The 19,060-nt window shown below is 35.0% G+C and overlaps 2 protein-coding genes across 6 annotated transcripts in view; one reads left to right on the top strand and one right to left on the bottom strand.

Annotated features, from left to right (window-relative positions):
- farp2 (FERM, RhoGEF and pleckstrin domain protein 2) overlaps positions 1–8,041 on the top strand; it is a 54,692-nt gene extending 46,651 nt beyond the window's left edge. Inside the window, exons 22-28 of one of the 2 annotated variants that reach the window (XM_084128615.1) lie at positions 53–73; positions 338–420; positions 1,235–1,353; positions 3,282–3,421; positions 4,652–4,759; positions 4,867–5,018; positions 5,789–8,041. In XM_084128615.1, coding sequence (XP_083984741.1) covers positions 53–73; positions 338–420; positions 1,235–1,353; positions 3,282–3,421; positions 4,652–4,759; positions 4,867–5,018; positions 5,789–5,882 — 717 coding nt within the window. In that variant the 3' untranslated portion in view covers positions 5,883–8,041. Of the gene's footprint in view, positions 1–52; positions 74–337; positions 421–1,234; positions 1,354–1,533; positions 1,698–3,281; positions 3,422–4,651; positions 4,760–4,866; positions 5,019–5,788 lie in introns of both variants that reach the window. The other variant, XM_084128614.1, reaches the window with a different exon arrangement.
- A 979-nt stretch (positions 8,042–9,020) lies between these two features.
- Positions 9,021–18,483, bottom strand: stk25a (serine/threonine kinase 25a). Of its 4 annotated transcripts, none has more exons than XM_084128616.1 (12): positions 18,165–18,477; positions 16,093–16,260; positions 15,702–15,932; positions 12,894–12,950; positions 12,643–12,751; positions 12,397–12,554; positions 12,028–12,213; positions 11,408–11,553; positions 11,213–11,321; positions 9,743–9,814; positions 9,492–9,628; positions 9,021–9,293 (listed from the first exon to the last, which is right to left on the bottom strand). In XM_084128616.1, the coding sequence occupies exons 2-12, from the start codon at positions 16,186–16,188 to the stop codon at positions 9,254–9,256; spliced, it is 1,341 nt and encodes a 446-aa protein (XP_083984742.1). In that variant the 5' UTR covers positions 16,189–16,260; positions 18,165–18,477; the 3' UTR covers positions 9,021–9,253. The 4 variants fall into 4 exon arrangements, with proteins under 4 accessions (XP_083984742.1, XP_083984743.1, XP_083984745.1 ...); XM_084128617.1 differs by having other exon boundaries at positions 9,021–9,412; positions 18,165–18,472; XM_084128619.1 differs by lacking the exon at positions 16,093–16,260 and having other exon boundaries at positions 9,021–9,412; positions 18,165–18,483.
- Positions 18,484–19,060: the final 577 nt, after the last annotated feature.

Here is a 19,060-nt window from a genome sequence, read left to right as displayed (position 1 = left end):
TACAATACATACTGTTACAATGGACTTGTCTGTGCTTCGCTCCTACCCGCAGCTCATTGTGCTGGACGCTCCGGTGAGTATGAGGACAATCCCACAATCCCCCACTCCCAAACAACACCTCGAAAGTCTGCCCACAACATCTGCACTTCCCTCTCGGCTCCTTCTGCTATCCCTTCCCGGCATCGATAGAAATAAGGATTACCAGTAGTCAGGATGTTACCAAGTAGATTATTGATATTATTGGGAAGGGATTAGTCACATGATGCCGTGGAATGCTAGTCGTACAGATCCCTTTGGTGTGGCCTCTCTCTTGACTGTGTGTTTAAATGTTTCGCAGGTGGAGGAGAGTGAGAATGAGTGGTCTGTCCCTCACTGTTTCACCATATATTCTGCTCAGCGGACCATTGTGGTGGCAGCCAGGTGAGACATAGAGTGTGTGAAGCTTTCACAATGTGTTTAACTAGGCCTTGGGAATCATGATGAATTCAAAGATTTGGGGTTTAATTCCTTAATTATTCTATAAACCATTCCATTAACAATTTTTGGAAATGCATTACTCTTAGCAGCCTGTTGGGTCAATGAGATCACTTCATATTTCAACAGTACAGTAATAACAAATACATTTGCATTACTTTTTCTGCTTTTTATTTTATTTATGTATATTATCTTTTTATGAAACCTTTTATTACATTACATTATAATAATATTATTATTATTATATAAAAAATCTGTTATTTTGAACTTTCTAGTCATAAAAGAGTCCTGAAAAAAGTATCATGGTTTTCTCAAAAATATTAAGCAGCACAACTGTTTTCAACGTTGATGATAATAATAATAATAATAAAAAAAATAAAAAAAATCAGCATGTTTGAATTCTGATGGATCATGTGACACTGAAGATTGGAGTAATGGCTTCTGAAAATTCAGCTTTGCCATCACAGAAATAAATTGCATTTTAAAATGTATTAAAATAAGAGTTATTTTGTGTATTGTAATAATTGTAATTTTACAATATTACTGTTTTTACTGTATTTATCAAATAAATGCAGCCTTGGTGAGCAAAAGCTATTTATTTCAAAAACATAAAAAAAAATAAAAAAAATCTTACAGATGCCAAACTTATATTACCGGTATATTATATTACAGTTATATTATATTAAATTCAAACAAACATATACTTTAATATTTGTCTTTTGTTCATATTTCAGTAAGAGTCTCTATCTCTCCTCCACAGCTCCAAAGTAGAGATGAACAAATGGATCGAAGATCTAAACATGGCTATTGAAATGTCAAAGAAATGTCAGGAGAAATCCGATCTTCCGTTGGACCCAAGCCTGTGTGATCGCTCCAACAGTAAGTACCTCAAACCTGCTCGCGACATACTCCTCCACTGTCCACACGTGTGCAGGTTGCGGTGTTTTTATATCCCTTAGCCTCCTTATCACTGATCCTGAAGTAGATGTAAACCCCACCCCTTCCAACTGCCCCTCCCCTCTCTGCTCCTTTCCTCCTCTCCCTCCGCACAATCATAAGGATCATCCGATGAGATGTCTCTGGAGCAGGAGTCAGAGGATGACATGAACTCCTCCCGCTGCTCTCTGGACAAGCAGAGCCACCACAGGGCCAACACCACCATGCATGTGTGCTGGCACCGCAACACCAGCGTCTCTATGTCTGACCACAGCCTAGCCGTAGAGGTAGCATTTACACACACACACACACACACACTCATGTAAATCTTCATGAAGCCTGATTGTGAAGGTCTTGACTACAGCTGCAGTGTAGAAATGAAGGAATGTGAGTCTAGCATGTGTTTTGGTCAATCTTACAAAGAAATGTGTGGGTCATATTTCACACCAAAATCAGAAGAAACAAAAATATTTGAGATCGAAAAAGAAGCGTAGCTTAGGACTGTTTAGAATGAATGCATTCGTCCGTCAGTCAGTCAGTCAAACTATTTCTTTTTATTGTAAATAATTCATACATGCATACATTTTGGATATTATTTTCATGTATGCTAGGAACATTTCCACCCTGAATAGTCAGTACTCTATGCAAAAACAGCTTCATCCTCTACAAACATAATGTTTTGATGATTAGGTTCAACAAATATATATTTAATCATGAAGTACTCATACACTATAGTACTTCATGGTTAAATAGATGTATTTATTTATTTTTTTGGTTTTATTTTAGTTTATCATAAATTTGTACCTTTTTTATCATAAACAAATTCAGTACTTATTATTATTATTATTATTATTATTATTATTATTATTATTATTATTATTAATAATAATATTTATGTCAGCTATGCACATTTCCATCCTGAATTGTCAATTAATTTAGTTATTTTTTTGCTAATTCAGTACAACAAATACTATCATTATATTTAAAGTTTAAGTAATCATGAATAGCTTAAATAATAGTTTAAATGTTTAAGAATGAATTTAAATAATGAGATTCTTTACATTTTGAATTGACCTGTTTAGAGCTTTACAGACATGAAACACACACACACACACACACACACACACACACACGAATATGTGGTTTACAGGGACTCTCTAAAGACATAATGAATTTTATACTGTACAAACTGTCTATTCTATCCCCTTACACTAAACCTACCCCTAAACCAACCTATCACAGAAAAAAAAATGCCTTTTTTTTTTTTAATGAAAAATCACTGTTTATTATGTTTTTTTGTTGTTTTTTAAGCCATTTTAAGTGTCCTCATAAATCATGTTTACGTTTAATAACCATGTCATTATACACATTAATATCCTCATAAACTATATATACAAGAACTGACACACACACACACACACACCACACTTCTCTGAATCTGGCTGTTGAGGTCTGGACTGCAACCAAGCTTGTGGATGAGGGGTAAAGACTCGTGGATCTTTTTTTTTGTGACTGTCTCCTTTCTTCACCCTCATTTTCCAGTTTTTCCGCATCCAGTAGCTTCTCCACCTCCCCCTTCCATGTTTTTTGTTTTTCTTTTATGTCTGTAACATTTGTTTCCTCTTTATTTGTCCATCTCTCTTCTGTGTTAACAGTAACTGCCTTTTGGAATGAAAGTGACTGAATTAATGAACATTTTATGACAGAACTTCACTCCCACTCAAGGATTAAAAGCTAATATTCTAACACACTTCTGTTCTTCCTCTCTTTTGCTCCTTGTTGCCCTTTTTGTCTTCATCACTTTCTCTCCACCACATTATCTGTCCTTCTTCTCGTGCCTGTGCTCTGTTTGCCTGCCTGCCTGCTCTCAGTATTCAGCTCTCCAGCTGTGTCTCCAGAGCTCCCCCCTCGGTACCTGCTCGGTCAGGGCCAGAGACCCAACACCATCACACATGTGTGCTGGTACAGAAACCAGAACCTTTCTCTCAATGACTACCTGCGCATGAACCAGGTACCAGTGCGGTCAAAACCCCTCCAGTAATAGTCACCGTCATCTGAATATGAAGACTTCACAAATTAAAATACAGTAATCCTCAATTATCAAAATCCATCTTATATCATTTTTCATTCTTTTTACATCATGCTTCATGTTTTATTAATTTATTCAAAAATACATAAAAAAAAATGCCTCTTCTAATGAAGAACATGGTTTTAATTTGTAATATTTTTTTTTGTTTTGGAGATGCGTCATTGAGGATACACCTGTCCTTATAATAAAGAAAAGTCTTCATTAAATAAGTCAAAACTGTTTAAAAAATGAAATAATGTGCATATATTGTCGTGAAAAATATGAGGTGCAACTATCTATCTAAAACTATAAATATGATTAAGATGTTTATGCTTCATGAAATCTGTCACTCATACAATGGATCGTCAACTCTTTAAGTGCTATTAATCTTTTTATTTAAAGGAATTATATAATTAAAGAATTCAAATAAGTTAGAACGTAGTAATTAAGTAATCAATTTAACTATTTGCAAATAATATTTATATTAAAATATGCATACATTCAATCTTATTCGAATGTCTCATATGTAAAAAACACAAAACATTTTTTATCTCTTCACATTCAATTAAGAATTACATGAATGAAGTAAATAGCATATGTTCAATTCAAAACGGTGAAATTTCATAGTAGTTTGCATCACTGTATATTACTGTCGATCGCTGAACATTTCTAGTGTAAACATTGTCAAATATTAAATGTTTAGCTACTTGTATCTTACCACACATTCCTTCACTGCTAAAAATGTCACGTTGGATTTCGCACTCATCTTCTTTGAGCAGCAAGGCCTGCTTCCTTTGATTTAATTGGCCATCTCGATCATTTTGACATTGAGCGCTGTTAGAGCAGCCTAAAAATGCAACTTTTAAAACTTCTTGCCATCCTTACAACAAACAGATGTAACAAACATCACAAACGTGATGGAGTGCAGCAGAGCAGCGGTTGACTTGTTTCCCTCAAGGTCTACGGTGGTTACGGGCTTGGTATAGAGCACAAGCTCCACTGTGAAATTGAGACTTTCTATTATGCATTCTTTCTTCTTTTTTTTAACTACTGATTTGGAAAATTGGCACTCTCTCCCTTAGCTTACACATTTCATGAAACACTAATGCAGCACTAACGGTCCGCGCTGTTGTAGCAGTTGATGTTTTAACTTGCTGTTGCGCTCCATTGCAGAACCAGCTGTCCGGTTACCTCCTAAGGAAGTTCAAGAACAGCAACGGCTGGCAGAAACTCTGGGTCGTCTTTACCAACTTCTGCCTGTTCTTTTACAAGACACATCAGGTATTGAAATATGCACCATCCCTTTGATTTTATGTATTTGATGTTCATTCTGAAAGCTTCAACTTTCTGTAGGAGGTCTGAATAATTAATTCTTGTTTTTGTCCCAGGATGACTTCCCTCTAGCCAGTCTTCCGTTGCTAGGTTACACAGTCAGCACCCCAGGGGAATCGGATAGCATCCATAAGGAGTACGTCTTCAAGCTGCAGTTCAAATCCCATGTTTACTTCTTCAGGGCAGAGAGCGAGTATACATTTGAAAGGTAATGTCATTTAAATAATTTTTTTAACATAATTTCTAAGAAATTATATATATATATATATATATATATATATATATAATATAATATAATATAATATAATATAATATAATATATATATATATATATATATATATATATATATATATATATATATAAAATTTTAAATTTTTTATTAATTAATTTTAGGGCTGTCAATTGATTTCTCTGTATAATTTGATAATTCGTTGAATTAATGTACAATCGTTCAAAAGTTTGGGGTCGGTCAGATTTTTTTATGCTCATCAAAGCTGCATTTTATTTGATCAGTAAAAACAGTAATACTGTAAATTAGTATTACAATTCAAGATAAATGATTTCTGCAACAACAACAAAATCAGCATCATTACTCCAGTTTTCAGTGTCACATGATCTTCACAAATCTATTTATAGCCGATTTGGTGCTCAATAAACATTTATTACTATAATCAAATTTGAAACCATTTGTGCTGCTTAATATTTTCTGCTTAATATCTGTCAACCACAAGCATGAAAACTCGTAGCGGCTTGTTAAAAACAGTCTGTAATATTTTGTCGTCTCTTTTTTTCGACGAAAACAGAGAGGTTTGAGTCTCGTCTTTTCTCGTCAATGATATAGCGTGTTGATATAGTCACAGTTTTCGTTTAATGACGTTGGTGTCGTCTCGTCTTAGTCATGGAAAAAAAGGTTAACGAAATGAACACTATTTTGAAGTACTGTTTGATGTGCTGAAACATGCTGTGATGTGTTGCAGATGGATGGAGGTGATCAAAAGTGCAGCGAGCTCCACGGGGCGCATGAGTCTTCTCGTACCCAAAGGCCCAGCAGAGATGAACGGGGGGAGCTGAGTGTGTCAGACTGATGTCCTGGAGCTGAGGGCTGGGCCCACTGTCTGCCAGGACCAAACGCACCATCATTTGATCTTTTCTGATTTGTGGCTCTGAGAGGTGCATCATCATCATCATCATAATAACTTGTTTCTTGACTCTGGACTGTTCGCTCTCTGCATCCCGGGAGTTCGAGCAGCTTATTGAAACCTTGGAGGAAAGTTTCCGCGCTCTGTAATTCTCTTCCAACGTTTCTTTCTTTTTATCTGGTGTTCTCCTTAATGAAACATAAAGTGGGCATCTTGCTCTTCTAGAACCACATTAGACTGAATTAAGTTATGTTTGATATTGATTTTGCTAAGGTTTCAATTATCATTGCCGTATTCAGGTTTTTAAGGTCTTCGCTATGAATCTGTCATTTAGGACGATATTTAATATTCTTGTCAGAACGGACTTTTGTTATGCCAGTTATTCAGTAGAAATCTTGTCCCACAGGAACAGAAGAATGATTTGAATTGTTTGTCCTGGGACAACATGACTGAATACTACTGAGGGGAGTGTTGACAAACAGAGGGTTTGTATTAAGTCTAGCTGGTGCAGTAAGTGAGATGAAGGATAAAATGTGTCTCACTGATACGTAATGTTGGTCAGAGAGCATGTTTACAGGTATGATCTCTTTGAATGGCTGAGGTTGTGATGTTGGTACAGGAAGGAATCAGAGAGAGGACTATATTATTTTGACGATGAGGCAGCTGTATCATTGCATCGCGTATTGGCTTGTCCTCTTTCAGCATTGGTCAAAGCATGTCTTGAAGGTCATTATTGTGCGACTGTTACTATTTAGGAGATTTTAAGTTCTGATCGGTTGATTTTGATCTCACAGCATTGATTTAGTTTAAATCTGAAAACTAATCGGCTATTTATTTTAAAGTGAAGACTGACCAAAAAACATTCGCTAACCAAACTAAATGTAATGTTTTAAATGATGTATTCACAAATGTCACTAGTTTTGATTTTTGGATACTTGACGGATAACAGTTTTAAACTGACCCCCGTAAGGGGAAATTGGGTCATCCACAGTGTAATATCGCACTTTTCTTTCGCTTTCTGCCATTTACACACAGGGAAGAGGAAATGGTTCTGGGGAAGTTAAAGCTGAAGCTAAAAACAAAAACAAAATCTCAAGTCAAGATGTTTTCGGTCAGACTCTAAATGCTAAAATTTAAGTTAGTATCAGCAGCCTGTTCCCTTTTTATTATACTGTATATGTGAGGGTTTTTTTTCTTTCTTTCTTTTAAGTATATTAATAATTAATTTACAAGTCCTTTCCCTATGATCCATCAATCAACAAGCAAACTTTTTTTTTTTTTTTTTTTTTTTTTTTTACTACCAATATTTTTTGCGAGGCATATCTTACTATTATCGTCAAGACCAGTTGAGTTATTTGTTATTTTAATAGCATGATGATGAAGAAGAGTTCCACAGTGTTACGTTTACTTATCGGCTTCACTTTACGAAGACAGATCTGTACGATATCTGATTTGGGAGACTTTTTTTCTTGCTCTTTTTGGATTATTGATTGTATTTATAAGACTTTTGGCTTTGTCCGTTCAACATGCTGTACAGGGTCCAACCAAAGACCTGAATTCTTTTTTTCTTTTTTTTGCGTAAGCCTGAAAAGGTTGGCCAAAGTTAGTCGGCCACACAATAAGCAGTGTTGCTTTGTGTACTCAACAATATACTGTAAGCAGCTATCATCTCGACTTGAGCTCAGCTAGTGTGATGTGTTTCAAATCCCTCTTAATTCAGTAATGCACTGTGGGCTCATGGTCTTCACCCATTTGTACATTTTATGCAAGGACTGGAATCATTTTCTTCCTCGTTTTCTGTATCTGGCAATAAGAGGGATGAATTAAAGTTTCTTTGTTTTTTGATCCCGGATTGCAAAGGACGAGAAAAGGGAGTTTACTCAAAGTCCTCAGTTTCCGGTCTCATTCAGAGAGGCACTAAACAGAGTTTTTACGAATTCGCTTCTCTCCGACTTTAATATTTAACTCTCTTGACTTTACTATTTATTTTGTGTAGCATGTTGCCGAGGCGTTGCTCCTGTACACACCGCATGTAGTACGTTCCATGTTATGACATTGAGGGATATCAAATAAAACTGAACTGTGTAAACATTTTCTTCTCTTCATTTTGTCCCATTTAACATCTCTGAAACATAAATGAAGATAGTTTTAATGAAACCTGAGAGATTTCTGTCCCTCCATTGAAAGAACATTACAGCAAAACTTCCACACTTCAAAGAGTTAATAAACATTGTAAAATGTATTACATAAGAATTGAACGGTTTATTCCAAGTCTTCTGATGAGACATGATCACTTAATATCAGTGTTACATAAATTTATTATTTAGTAAAACTATTTTTATATATTTTTATTATTAATTGAATTGAAATATAGCTGAATTCAAATAAAATATTAATGACAAACAAACTAAAATTAGAAATGTTACTTTGGCAAATAAACTGAAATAAAATGAGTTTAAGTACTAAACTTACTAAAGCTAAAACTTAATTAAAATATTAATTAAATAAACTAATAAAAATGACAAAAACAACTAAAGAATTTATTAAACTGAAAATATAAAAATAAAAGCTAGTTCAAAATATTAATAAATACAATGATTTATATTATACAAATAATCCTAAAATAACACTGCTTTATATGATGAATATATTTAATTTGGTATCAAGTGGTTTTATCCAAGTCAGTTCAAGTTCATTTTATATGATGAACAGATTTAATTTAGGCTTTTATTTTCATATTTAAAAATTGATCGACTCACGAACATAGAGCACATTGAATATGATAAACAAGTGTATGCTCTTTGATCAATGTTTGTGAATAAAACGCTAAATTAAATCTGTTCACCATAAAACCGTTTGATTCATATAGTTTATCTTACAATATATTTATTTAGTTTTGGTGGAATGGGCTTTCAGTGGAGGGACCGTGATCTCTCAAGTTTCATTGAAAAAAAGAAAGTAATGAATTTAAAGAATTAAATTTTTTGGGTGAACTATGCCTTTAAGCCCTTTCCTGCATTTCCTACAGTGATTTATGCAAAAGTAAGAAATTAAGCACAGTTTTCTTCTTACACTAGTATATTTATAGTTAAATGTACTTAGTCATTTAATGGAACGCACATAAACTTGACTTGTCATTTCATATTTTACATTTCATTCACACATTTCAAAATTCTATAAAGGAAACTGTAAAAACATCTCCTCATACAAGCAGTAATGGAAAGCCTGGTGGTCTTCAGCAGAAGGAGCAGGTGAGCCATCATGATAGTCTTTCCGTGGAGCTGGCCAGCAGTCCGATGGACCTCATCGTTTCGAAGGCATGCTGTTTCCGTTGAGTGTGAACCTGCAGGGTTGAGGCACAGGAAGTCTCAAAGTTCACTCCTGCGGATGATTCAGTGCTGCATGCAAGTGCCACAGTGCAGTACAAAATCTTATAGCAAAGAGTCTGCATGACCTGAAAAACTGGCATAAGCAGAAAATTACATCAAATACAATTAGATACTGTGTGGATAAGACTCTGTTAAATGTAAGGCCTGTTTACCTGCACACTCTCTCCATGACGTGATTGAGTAAACGGTCAGAGATTCCAGGGCTGGACTCCTCAGCGAGGCTGAAGGCGTTTTCCAGCTCTTCCAGGGCGCATACGCCGTTCCCGCTAACACGCCGCTTCTCCTTCAGCTGCAGTCAGAACATAACAGTCTGCTAATCCACGTGTCGAGACTCGACGTTAAAGCACAGGTGCACCCGTGATGGAGGCTCGCTGACATAAACATACATTTTTGAATTCTTTACCTCTCTGAAGATGGGTGAGATGAATGTTGTCAGAGACGGTGACTTCGGCTGCCTCTTCATAGCGTCTGATGTCTGTTATAAAAAACAAGAGTTCTGTGATACCTGATGGATCACTTTGAATAAATGACATGGGTAAGCTGAACTTAGTACAATTTGCATAATGCATTTATATATAGTTAGAAAGAGATAGATAGATAGATAGATAGATAGATAGATAGAGAGAGAGAGAGAGAGAGAGAGAGAGAGAGAGAGACAGACAGACAGACAGACAGACAGATAGATAGATAGATAGATAGATAGATATAGATAGGCATATAGGATAGAGTTGTCTCCTAAAAAAGTATCCTACTTTAATAGACTATAGAGTACTACAGTTGGGTTCCGGAAGTACAAACTCCATTCATTTTCTCCATAAGGTAGACCTACTGTGAGATACGAGGTTGTTAATCCATTGTATTTTCTTCTGCTGAAGCCGGCATTATTTCTTTTTTTTTCTTTTTTTTTTTTATAATCATGTGGAAAAACTACATTACCCATGATGCTGTACAGAAAATTACACCAATCAGAGAGTTGAAAAAAGCAACACGTTCCAAAAAGCTCTTTAGCTCCACCCACTCCCATGAAGCACTGCGAAAGACATAATAAAGTTAATTTCCCTACGCTCTCAAAATACTGAACTGTAGGCTATATATATATGCATATTTTTCAATAAACTTAAAATTGTTGCTATACATATAATCCATGCATGCATATATACGTTTTATATTTCTCCATCATTTTTAATTCGATTATTATGTTCACAGTGCTTCATGGGATTGTAGTTCTTTCCCTCATTAAAACCGTCAAGTACACAGTCTTGTACCTTTGTCTTTTTGTCCGATTTTCTAAAAACTTTTTTGCTTCAAATTAAAGTTTGTTGTGATTCACTTCTTAGCTGATTGGCTTGGTTCATGGCTTATAACGAAGACTGTTTTCAAAAAAAATTATGAAAAATGTATTTCCAGAATATTTGGGAAAAAAGGGGCACTGTTGCACTCCATAGTACTCAGCTAATTATGTGATCACAAAATGGCAGCCCCCATGAGACGACTATACGGTTCTACATGATTTTAAACTAAAAATGTTTAAAATCATGTATACTACGCTTCATTTCTTTGCCTAAAAAACATACTAACTACATTTTTAAAGGAGGCTCTGAGCTGCTTCTGAATTCTATGCAAATATGTAATGTAGCATAAAAGTCATATTTAACATTGCTAGATCTGTCCCATTTCACCCCTAGTATCAGAAGCAGCTCTGATGCAAGTTTAGTTCTGTTCGATTCATCATTACCCGCAATTGTGATTCCTGTGTAAATGTATGCTGCCTTTGAGACACTAAAAATTCTGTTTTAACACCTCATTTATGGCGTCTATAGATGCAGCTTTTGTGTTGGTGTCACAGTGTAAAGACTTTAAAAGACATATTTACCTTATTGTCTAAATGATTGAAGCCTCTCTGTAACTTGTTCATGGAACTGGGCCGCACGGTGGGGAAAGTCCACATGGGACACTGGTCCCTGTCATCCCCCTCCCCGTCCCTGAGTGAAAAACAAACACAAAGTAAACAAACTGTACACAGATATCACAGGTATCGCTCATCCTGGAATGTGGACCGGACACGTACATGTCAGAGTCGTCAGAGCTTGATTCGTCCCCGTGTCCCTCTGACTTCCAGCGGCGGTATCGGTCAATGAGCTCTGCCAGGTATGAGGTTTTCTTGGTGTAGCGGGTAATGAACTTGTGTTTCAGCAGCTCTTTGGCTGTTGGTCTCTGTCATATGCAAACATCATATTACAAAAATTAAAAAGCAGTTTGCCTCAGATTTGAAAGTTTAATTAAAGCCTGTTTACACTAAAAGATAAATGGCATCACTGCAAGTATTAAAAGAATTAGCGATAATACAATTCCAGCCAATACAATAAGTCGATAATTATTTTTGTGTTATGGCATTAACCAATAAATGGCAGGAATTAAAATTCTATAAAATTTTACTTCCAATTTGGTCAATCAATTTAAAAGGTACAAGGGAAAAATGTTATATTTATTTCGAGATTGCTAATAATCTAATGTTAGAAATAGGAGAAAGTAACATTAACAAATATTTAATATCATCAGATACTGTTAAATTAAATCTATACAAATCTATAAAAAATACTGGCTGATAAGTTATATAGAACCAATATATTATGCATATCTTAATAGAATTGTTTTTATTATAAAGGTATTAAAAAGAGAGCTACTAACAAATCGTGGCTCTTTATTGAGACAAGATTCAACAAAGTCCTTAAAGGCTCTGCTGTAGGACCCGTCCAGTGTGGGCGGGTTACTTTTAGGGATGAGGAACAGGACTCTCATGGGGTGAAGTTCTGAGTTTGGTGGCTCTCCTTTAGCCAGCTCGATGGCTGTGATACCCAATGACCAGATGTCAGCCTAAAACATAGGGAAGACAAAAAAAAAATGGGGGTTAGTACTTGTGCCATCTGTCTGTCTCTGAATATTTCATTGAGCTTATTTTCATCGTGTAGTCTTCACTAGTTAACAGATGTTCACGTGGAGTACTTGAACATGATACCTGTTAGCTAAATGACAAACGAGACAAGGAAGTGCTTGTACCTTGAAGTCATACGCAGACTGTTTGATGACCTCTGGTGCCATCCAAAATGGAGTTCCTACAAATGTGTTTCTCTTAATTTGTGTGTCCGTTAACTGGCCGGCCACTCCAAAGTCTGCCAGTTTGACTTCTCCATGTTCAGACAGTAACACATTGGCCGCTGTAGCCAAAAAGTAGAAGGGTTATCCATGTAGGGACACTTCACAGGACTAAAATCAATCAAACAGAGGCCAGTTTTAAATACTGACCTTTGATATCTCTGTGAATCTTCCTCTCTGAGTGGAGGTAGTCAAGTCCTTTCAGTATTTCTCTGATGATGGTGGCGATATATGCCTCTTCCAGAGGTCCCGGCCTCAACTGTTCAAACACACATTAGAGGATTTTAAATACAGTGACATTTCCTGTGCCTTTGAGGGGGTTTTCTTGTCCAGAAGTAATTTTCTGAAGTTATGCCTCGCTGTAAAGAACTCACAAACATGGTTAAAAAATACTAACTCACCAAGTCCAGCGCCGATCCACCTCCCAAATATTCCATGATGATCCATAGTTTAGAGCCCTGAGAAACACAATAAACCACTAATTACCATTAATTTGTCTGATAATATCAACAGATATTTGATCATCTCTAAAAGGAATAGTTCATCAAAGCATGACCACATTTATGATGCACTTTCGCCCTTTTTGGAGTTGGAGACTTATTTTAGTATTATTTATATACTATTATATTATTTATTCATATTTTAATTTAGCTTTTATTTTAGATTTTTTCATTTTGATGTGTTTTTCATATACATATATATAGCTTAGCTTTCATTCATTTTTATTTCAGTTTTAGTACTTCAATGTAAACTTATTTCAGTTAGTATTTCTAATTAGTTATTTTTATATTATATTAGTTCAATATAAATCTAATATTTATATTTTAATTTATTTCAGCTTTATTTCGATTACAGAAAAACTATTTTTATTCGTTTTTCGTTTACGATAACGACACCGGTTTGAGACACGCTGTCTACTTTTATTGTATGGAAAAGAACAGCTTGGACATTCTGCAAAATACCTTGTTTTGTGTTCCATGGAGGAACGTTGGGGACACTTTGAGACTGAGTAGTGGCCAAAAGTCATGTCCGACGAGGGGATATTTGTTTTTAATGAAGTTTGATTAAACCATCAAAATATGAGGAAGATATTTTACATTTTTTTAAATGTTTTAAAACTAAACTTGGTTAAGGCATTTAACCCCTAACCATAGTTCCCTAAAGGGACATGGTGGTGGAAAAAAACATGAGATGGGAGGAACAAATTTCAAAACTTTTACATACACTCGCAAAACATTTGCATTCCCCTGAGAAACTTTTGCTCACAAAACTTTTGCGGCCTCTAAAAAAATGTGCAATCCCCTGAGAAACTTTGCGTTTGATCGATAATTTCTACATTTGCATTAATTTAGTTCATTTCTATTTGCTCACAAACCTTTTGCATTCTCTGGAAAACATCTGCACTCCCCTGAGTTTGCATTTGCTCTTGAAGAACACAAACGTTTTGCAAGCGAACGCACAGTTTCTCGGGGGAACGCAAAACATTTGCGAGAGAACGCAAAAGCACTGATATATCATTTTTCCTCGCATCTCATATTTTTTTTCCATCGCCATATCCCTTTTGGAGCACCGTAATAATCAAACAAAATTATTTGGCAAAAAAAAAAACGCAAACTACTGCTACAGGATTTATTTTACTATGTGAAAAAACAAAAACCTCACAGGAAAAAAGCATACATAATTCTGAATGTTCCGATCCAATCTGACTTCTGACCTGTAATGCTGCCTGAATCATAATCATACACTGTTTGTTCGTTGGCCAGAGGAGAACTGGCCCTGACTGGGCCTGGTTTCTCCCAAGGTTCCCAAGTTTTGGTTCCTTGCCACTGTCGCCTTGGCTTTTGGCTTGCTTAGTTGGGGACACCTAATATTCAACAATATTACTGATCTGCCTGCATTGACACCATTATATGAGAACTGAACTGAGCTGGACGATGACATCACTATTTTCTCCAGAGTGGCTGTATAGATAAATGAACTTAATTTTACAACAGAAATGAACCATCCCGGAAATGACTTAAGCTGGACTATGACACTATTTTCTGTACCGCAGAAACAAACTTTGATGCATTATTATCCTGTTATCTCTATAAAGCTGCTTTGATATAATCCGTATTGTAAAAAACGCTATATAAATAAAGGTGACTTGACTTGACTTGCATGTGTTCATAATTTCTTTGTATGAGAGTCTGGCCAAAAATGATGTCCGCACAATTTGGAATGTTTCATTGTATTATCACAAATAAAATGATTGACTCCTGACTCCAAGCACAACTACGCAATATGTTTACAAATTCTTAATAATATTTGAAGGAGATTATCCTAGGCCTATTTGTTCACCACTGTACCTACAGTAAGGTATTAGGAACCAATAATGAACATTGTTTATTCAAGTTTGTTCATAATACAGGAAATAATGTTAATTTATATGGCTTAAATTTTTTTAATTAAATTTTTTTATTAACATTTATAGCATCTTAATAGGGGTGTAACAATATATCGTGTCACAATATATCACAATACAAAAATGCAACAATATGTATCGTGAATAGTGACAATATGTATCGTGAATAGTTCACCCAAAATAAAAATTACTATGTGAGAAAAAATTAAAGTTTTCAGAGTTTTAGTGTCAGTACTACATTAAAATATTATATATAATGTATAATAATGCAATAGGGGAATATCTGTGTAAAAAAGTGGCCTACATTATTTTAAATGTATCTAGTCAGTGACAGAGAAACATATTCGTCTAAAATAACTCTGTATTTTCAGCTTCAGAATCATGAATATTTTTATTCTGATGTCTCTATTGTCCTGTGCTTTAGGTTTCCAGCACCAAGTCCAAGAATATTCATTTATACACACAATGTAATATCAAATTTATCAGTTTAATAAACAGTACATTTTGTGTTAACTTTTTATCATATGTCTTGGAGTATCGCAATAATATCGTATCGTGAGTTCAGTATTGTGATATGTATCGAATCGTGACATGAGGGTATCGTTACACCCCTACATCTTAATGTATTGTTTATTGTTAGTTTGTGATACCTAATGCATGAACTAAAATAATGCCATTGTAAAGTGTTACGAGGAAGTCATACGTTTTTGAAGGGTGGCATTTGGGCGAACTATTCCTTTAAAAATACAGAAAAATATTGTGATATTTTAAAAGCCGTGTCTGAAAGAAGGAAATGTCCACAAACCGTCAGATAGGAGCCGTAGTATTTGGTGACATAAGGGCTGTCACACTGGCTGAGAACTGTGATCTCCTGCTGGATGTCTTCAATCTCATCCTCTGCCTCTTCCAAGTCAATAATCTTAATGGCCACCACCTCTTTTGTGCGGTTGTTTATTCCCTTGTAGACCTCTCCAAATGAGCCTTTACCAATTCGCTCCAATTTGGTGAAGTATTCCTCAGGATTCAAACGCGGATTCTGAAGGGAGAAAACAAATGATTTAAACAAGAACGATTTAAAAATTCTTACCAGCTATCTATGGCAAGATCCAGCATGGTGTATTTTCTTTACACAGGTGACGGACTCTAGAAGTTGTCCTTTTATCAAGCAACAGATTAACAAATGCAGGAAGATCTACCCAGTCATCGCTCCACTGCTGAAGGTCCGGAGATGATGGGAATCTATCGAGGGAACTGCTAGAAATCACATGTAGTTTTTTAAGCACTTTTTTCATTTTCTAGGAAAACTCCGAGCCTCTGCTTCCTCGTTCAGTATGGGATAAAGATGACTTGTACTGACAATCCATCTGGAAGTGACACCGTTTTATCAAAACAAAACAATCACTTAACAAGACTCAAAGTTCAGGAGATAAAAACTCGTCTTGGTATCAGCTCAACATCTGATTTCCGCATTCATCACACTCATATTGACCCTTTTTAAAACACAGCAATCAAAACACAAACTTTTACTATTCCTTGTTAGTCCCACCCATTGGAGGCCCGGCCCCATAATATGAGATAAGCAGGATATGCTTTCTAAAAATTCTCAGAAACAGAAAGTTAATTATTCTGCCAAGTACACCTGCGTTATCTGTGGGTGTGCCACTCTTTCGTCAAGCACTGCAATTATCATATTGACCTACAAAACATGCGCACTGGCTACAAAACATAAACACGTTAACTACATCATGAATAGATGGCATCCATTATCATCTGAATCTGTACAAAATACCCACATTGTCTAATATGTAATGTACCATTTTTACACTTTTTCCTCTATTCATCTATATTATGGTGGTGTCAAAAAGTGTTATGTAAAGATTCTCAATACAATATAATAGATGTGATGAAGGATGTTCAGTATAAATAAATGTTGGTCATCAAACTGAATTTCATGTTCATTTTCCATGGCCATTTTAGCAGCCCTGTTACACATGAGACACCTAAATACAGCTTTAATTTAGCAATTTTCTTGCAATTAATGTTAAATCAATGTCAAAATTAAATGGGCATTAAAACAAATTTGTGAATGGGTAATAGGGTTACAAATTATGATGTTTCTCAGAAGGTCCCAGCTAGTTTAGGATAAAATGTTGGTTTGTAGTTAGTGATAAACCTATATTTGATGTAACTTAAAAAAAAAAAGAAAAAAAAAAGGCTTGTTAAGTGCAGTTCACACTACAATTTGTGTAAAAATGTAGAAAATTATGATCTCATTTCTTGGGTGTTACAATGTTTCAGAATATCATGTGGTAACAGGGTTGTGTGCAAAATGTGGACAGCTAAATATTAGTTATTAGTAACTACTATTATTAGTTAAACATTAGCTTTTAGTGATTAGTTATTACAATTTATAATATTGGTTTTTCTATTTTAATATACTTTAAGATATAATTTATTTCTGTGATGCAAAGCTGAATTTTTCAGTGTCACATGATCCTTCAGAAATCATTATAATATGCTGATTTATTATCAGTTGGAATATTAGAATATATATAGAATATTAGAAAATTTCTTTGGAGCTTGTGATATTTCAGGATTCATTGATGAATAAAGAGTTAAAAAGAACAGCATTTATTCAAAATAGAAATATTTTCTAACAATATAAATCTTTACTATTACTTTTTATCAATTTAACACATCCTTGCTGAATAAAAATATTAATTTCTTTCAAAAAAAGAAAGGAAAAAAAAAATACTGAAATTACCCCAAACCTTTGAACCTCTATTTTAAATAAATGCTGTTCTTTTTCTTTTTTTTTTACTTTTTATTCATCAAAGAATCCTGGAAAAAAGTATCACATGTTATAAAAAAATGTAGGCTAAGCAGCACAACTGTTTCAAACATTGATAATAAATCAGCATATTAGAATATATGTTGTATTGGCCAAAATTTAAACGTGTATACTACAAAACTATTAGAAATAGAGACTGGATTTTCTTTCATTATTTATCTTCTTTTTTTTTTTTTTTTCAAGAGGAACATCCTAAGCATCACAAACACTTTAGTGCACTTTAGGCATACTTTACAGTAATGTATTCACAATTTAATTACAAAGCTTCCTACTATGTTATAGTATATTATAGTACAGTACAGTACAGTACAAAGACAAGTAATGTAAAGTTAATCATCATCCTAAAAGAACAGTAAGTGTTAGTATGAAAGAAATGCAAGGAGGTATTCAGGTGTCATCTTCATCTCTCTGGATTACCTGGTTCCGCATGTTATGAAGGTGTGCCATGTCCAACTAGATATACCTCCAGTTCGGGGTTCACAGATTTTTCCTCTTTCTCTCCTTCTTGAACAGTCACCCACCAATGGAACAGCTTGTTCCCAATACACGCCTCTCTAAATCATCCCCGTGTACCAGACTGGCCCGCTGTAGGGTTTATAAGGTTTATAATCTGTATTCTCGTCCATCCATAAGCGCAGACAATCGGTCTTTCGCGTGAATGTTTACGGTTTATGGTCTGCAGAGGAGACTCCCTGTGCAACCCCACTACTTTGACTAAGAGAGAGGAATTGTGTTCCGCGCATGCGTGACAATCTCCTTTAAAGCCCAAAGACTGCTGGGAATCGTAGTTTTTCGCTCCCTCTGAGCTACATGGCTGTGTACACACATTCTATGAAATAAATAAAATGTTTCCCCCGGTTTCACAGACAAGGCTTACGCCTATCCCATATGATACATCTGTTTTATGAAGGTAACTTGCACTGACAAATCTTAACTTATGTCAGTGCCATTGTTTTGTCTCAAAATGCACACCAATGTTTGTTTGTTTTCTTAGGCATGTTTATAAAAGCTACTTAAATAGTGTGTTTTCTGTGTTTTCCTGTTCATTTATTGTTAGTCCGTTCAGTTGTCGTGTAAGTTATGTATGTTCTTGTTTCAAATATTCTGTTAGCTGTCAAATTGACACCTGCATTATTGTAAAAAAAGAAATTGTGGTAGCTTCCTCTTTGTCCCTGTAGGGGGCAGTATTGTACAAAAATATTGCCCCAAGCCAAAATAAATATATTTATTTAGGGATCAGAGTAATTGTTGATTTGCAAACGTATGCGATTCTGTTTATATATATGAAGATCAGTTATCCGTATTATCTGTAT

This window comes from Abramis brama (assembly GCF_963993115.1).
Source record: "Abramis brama genome assembly, chromosome: 11".
Classification (NCBI taxonomy): Eukaryota; Metazoa; Chordata; class Actinopteri; order Cypriniformes; family Leuciscidae; genus Abramis; species Abramis brama.
Note: the sequence above shows the minus strand (reverse complement) of the source record. Positions and strands in the feature narration are given on the sequence as shown.

Excerpts from the sequence above, each read along its gene's own strand:
- stk25a (XM_084128616.1), bottom strand. The coding sequence starts at position 16,188 with ATGAAAAAAGTGCTTAAAAAACTACATGTGATTTCTAGCAGTTCCCTC. Across the intron at positions 12,951-15,701 it reads ACTACGGCTCCTATCTGACG|GGCTCTAAACTATGGATCAT; the intron begins GTTTGTGGACAT and ends TGTGTTTCTCAG. Across the intron at positions 9,629-9,742 it reads TCTCACCCATCTTCAGAGAG|CTGAAGGAGAAGCGGCGTGT; the intron begins GTAAAGAATTCA and ends TTCTGACTGCAG.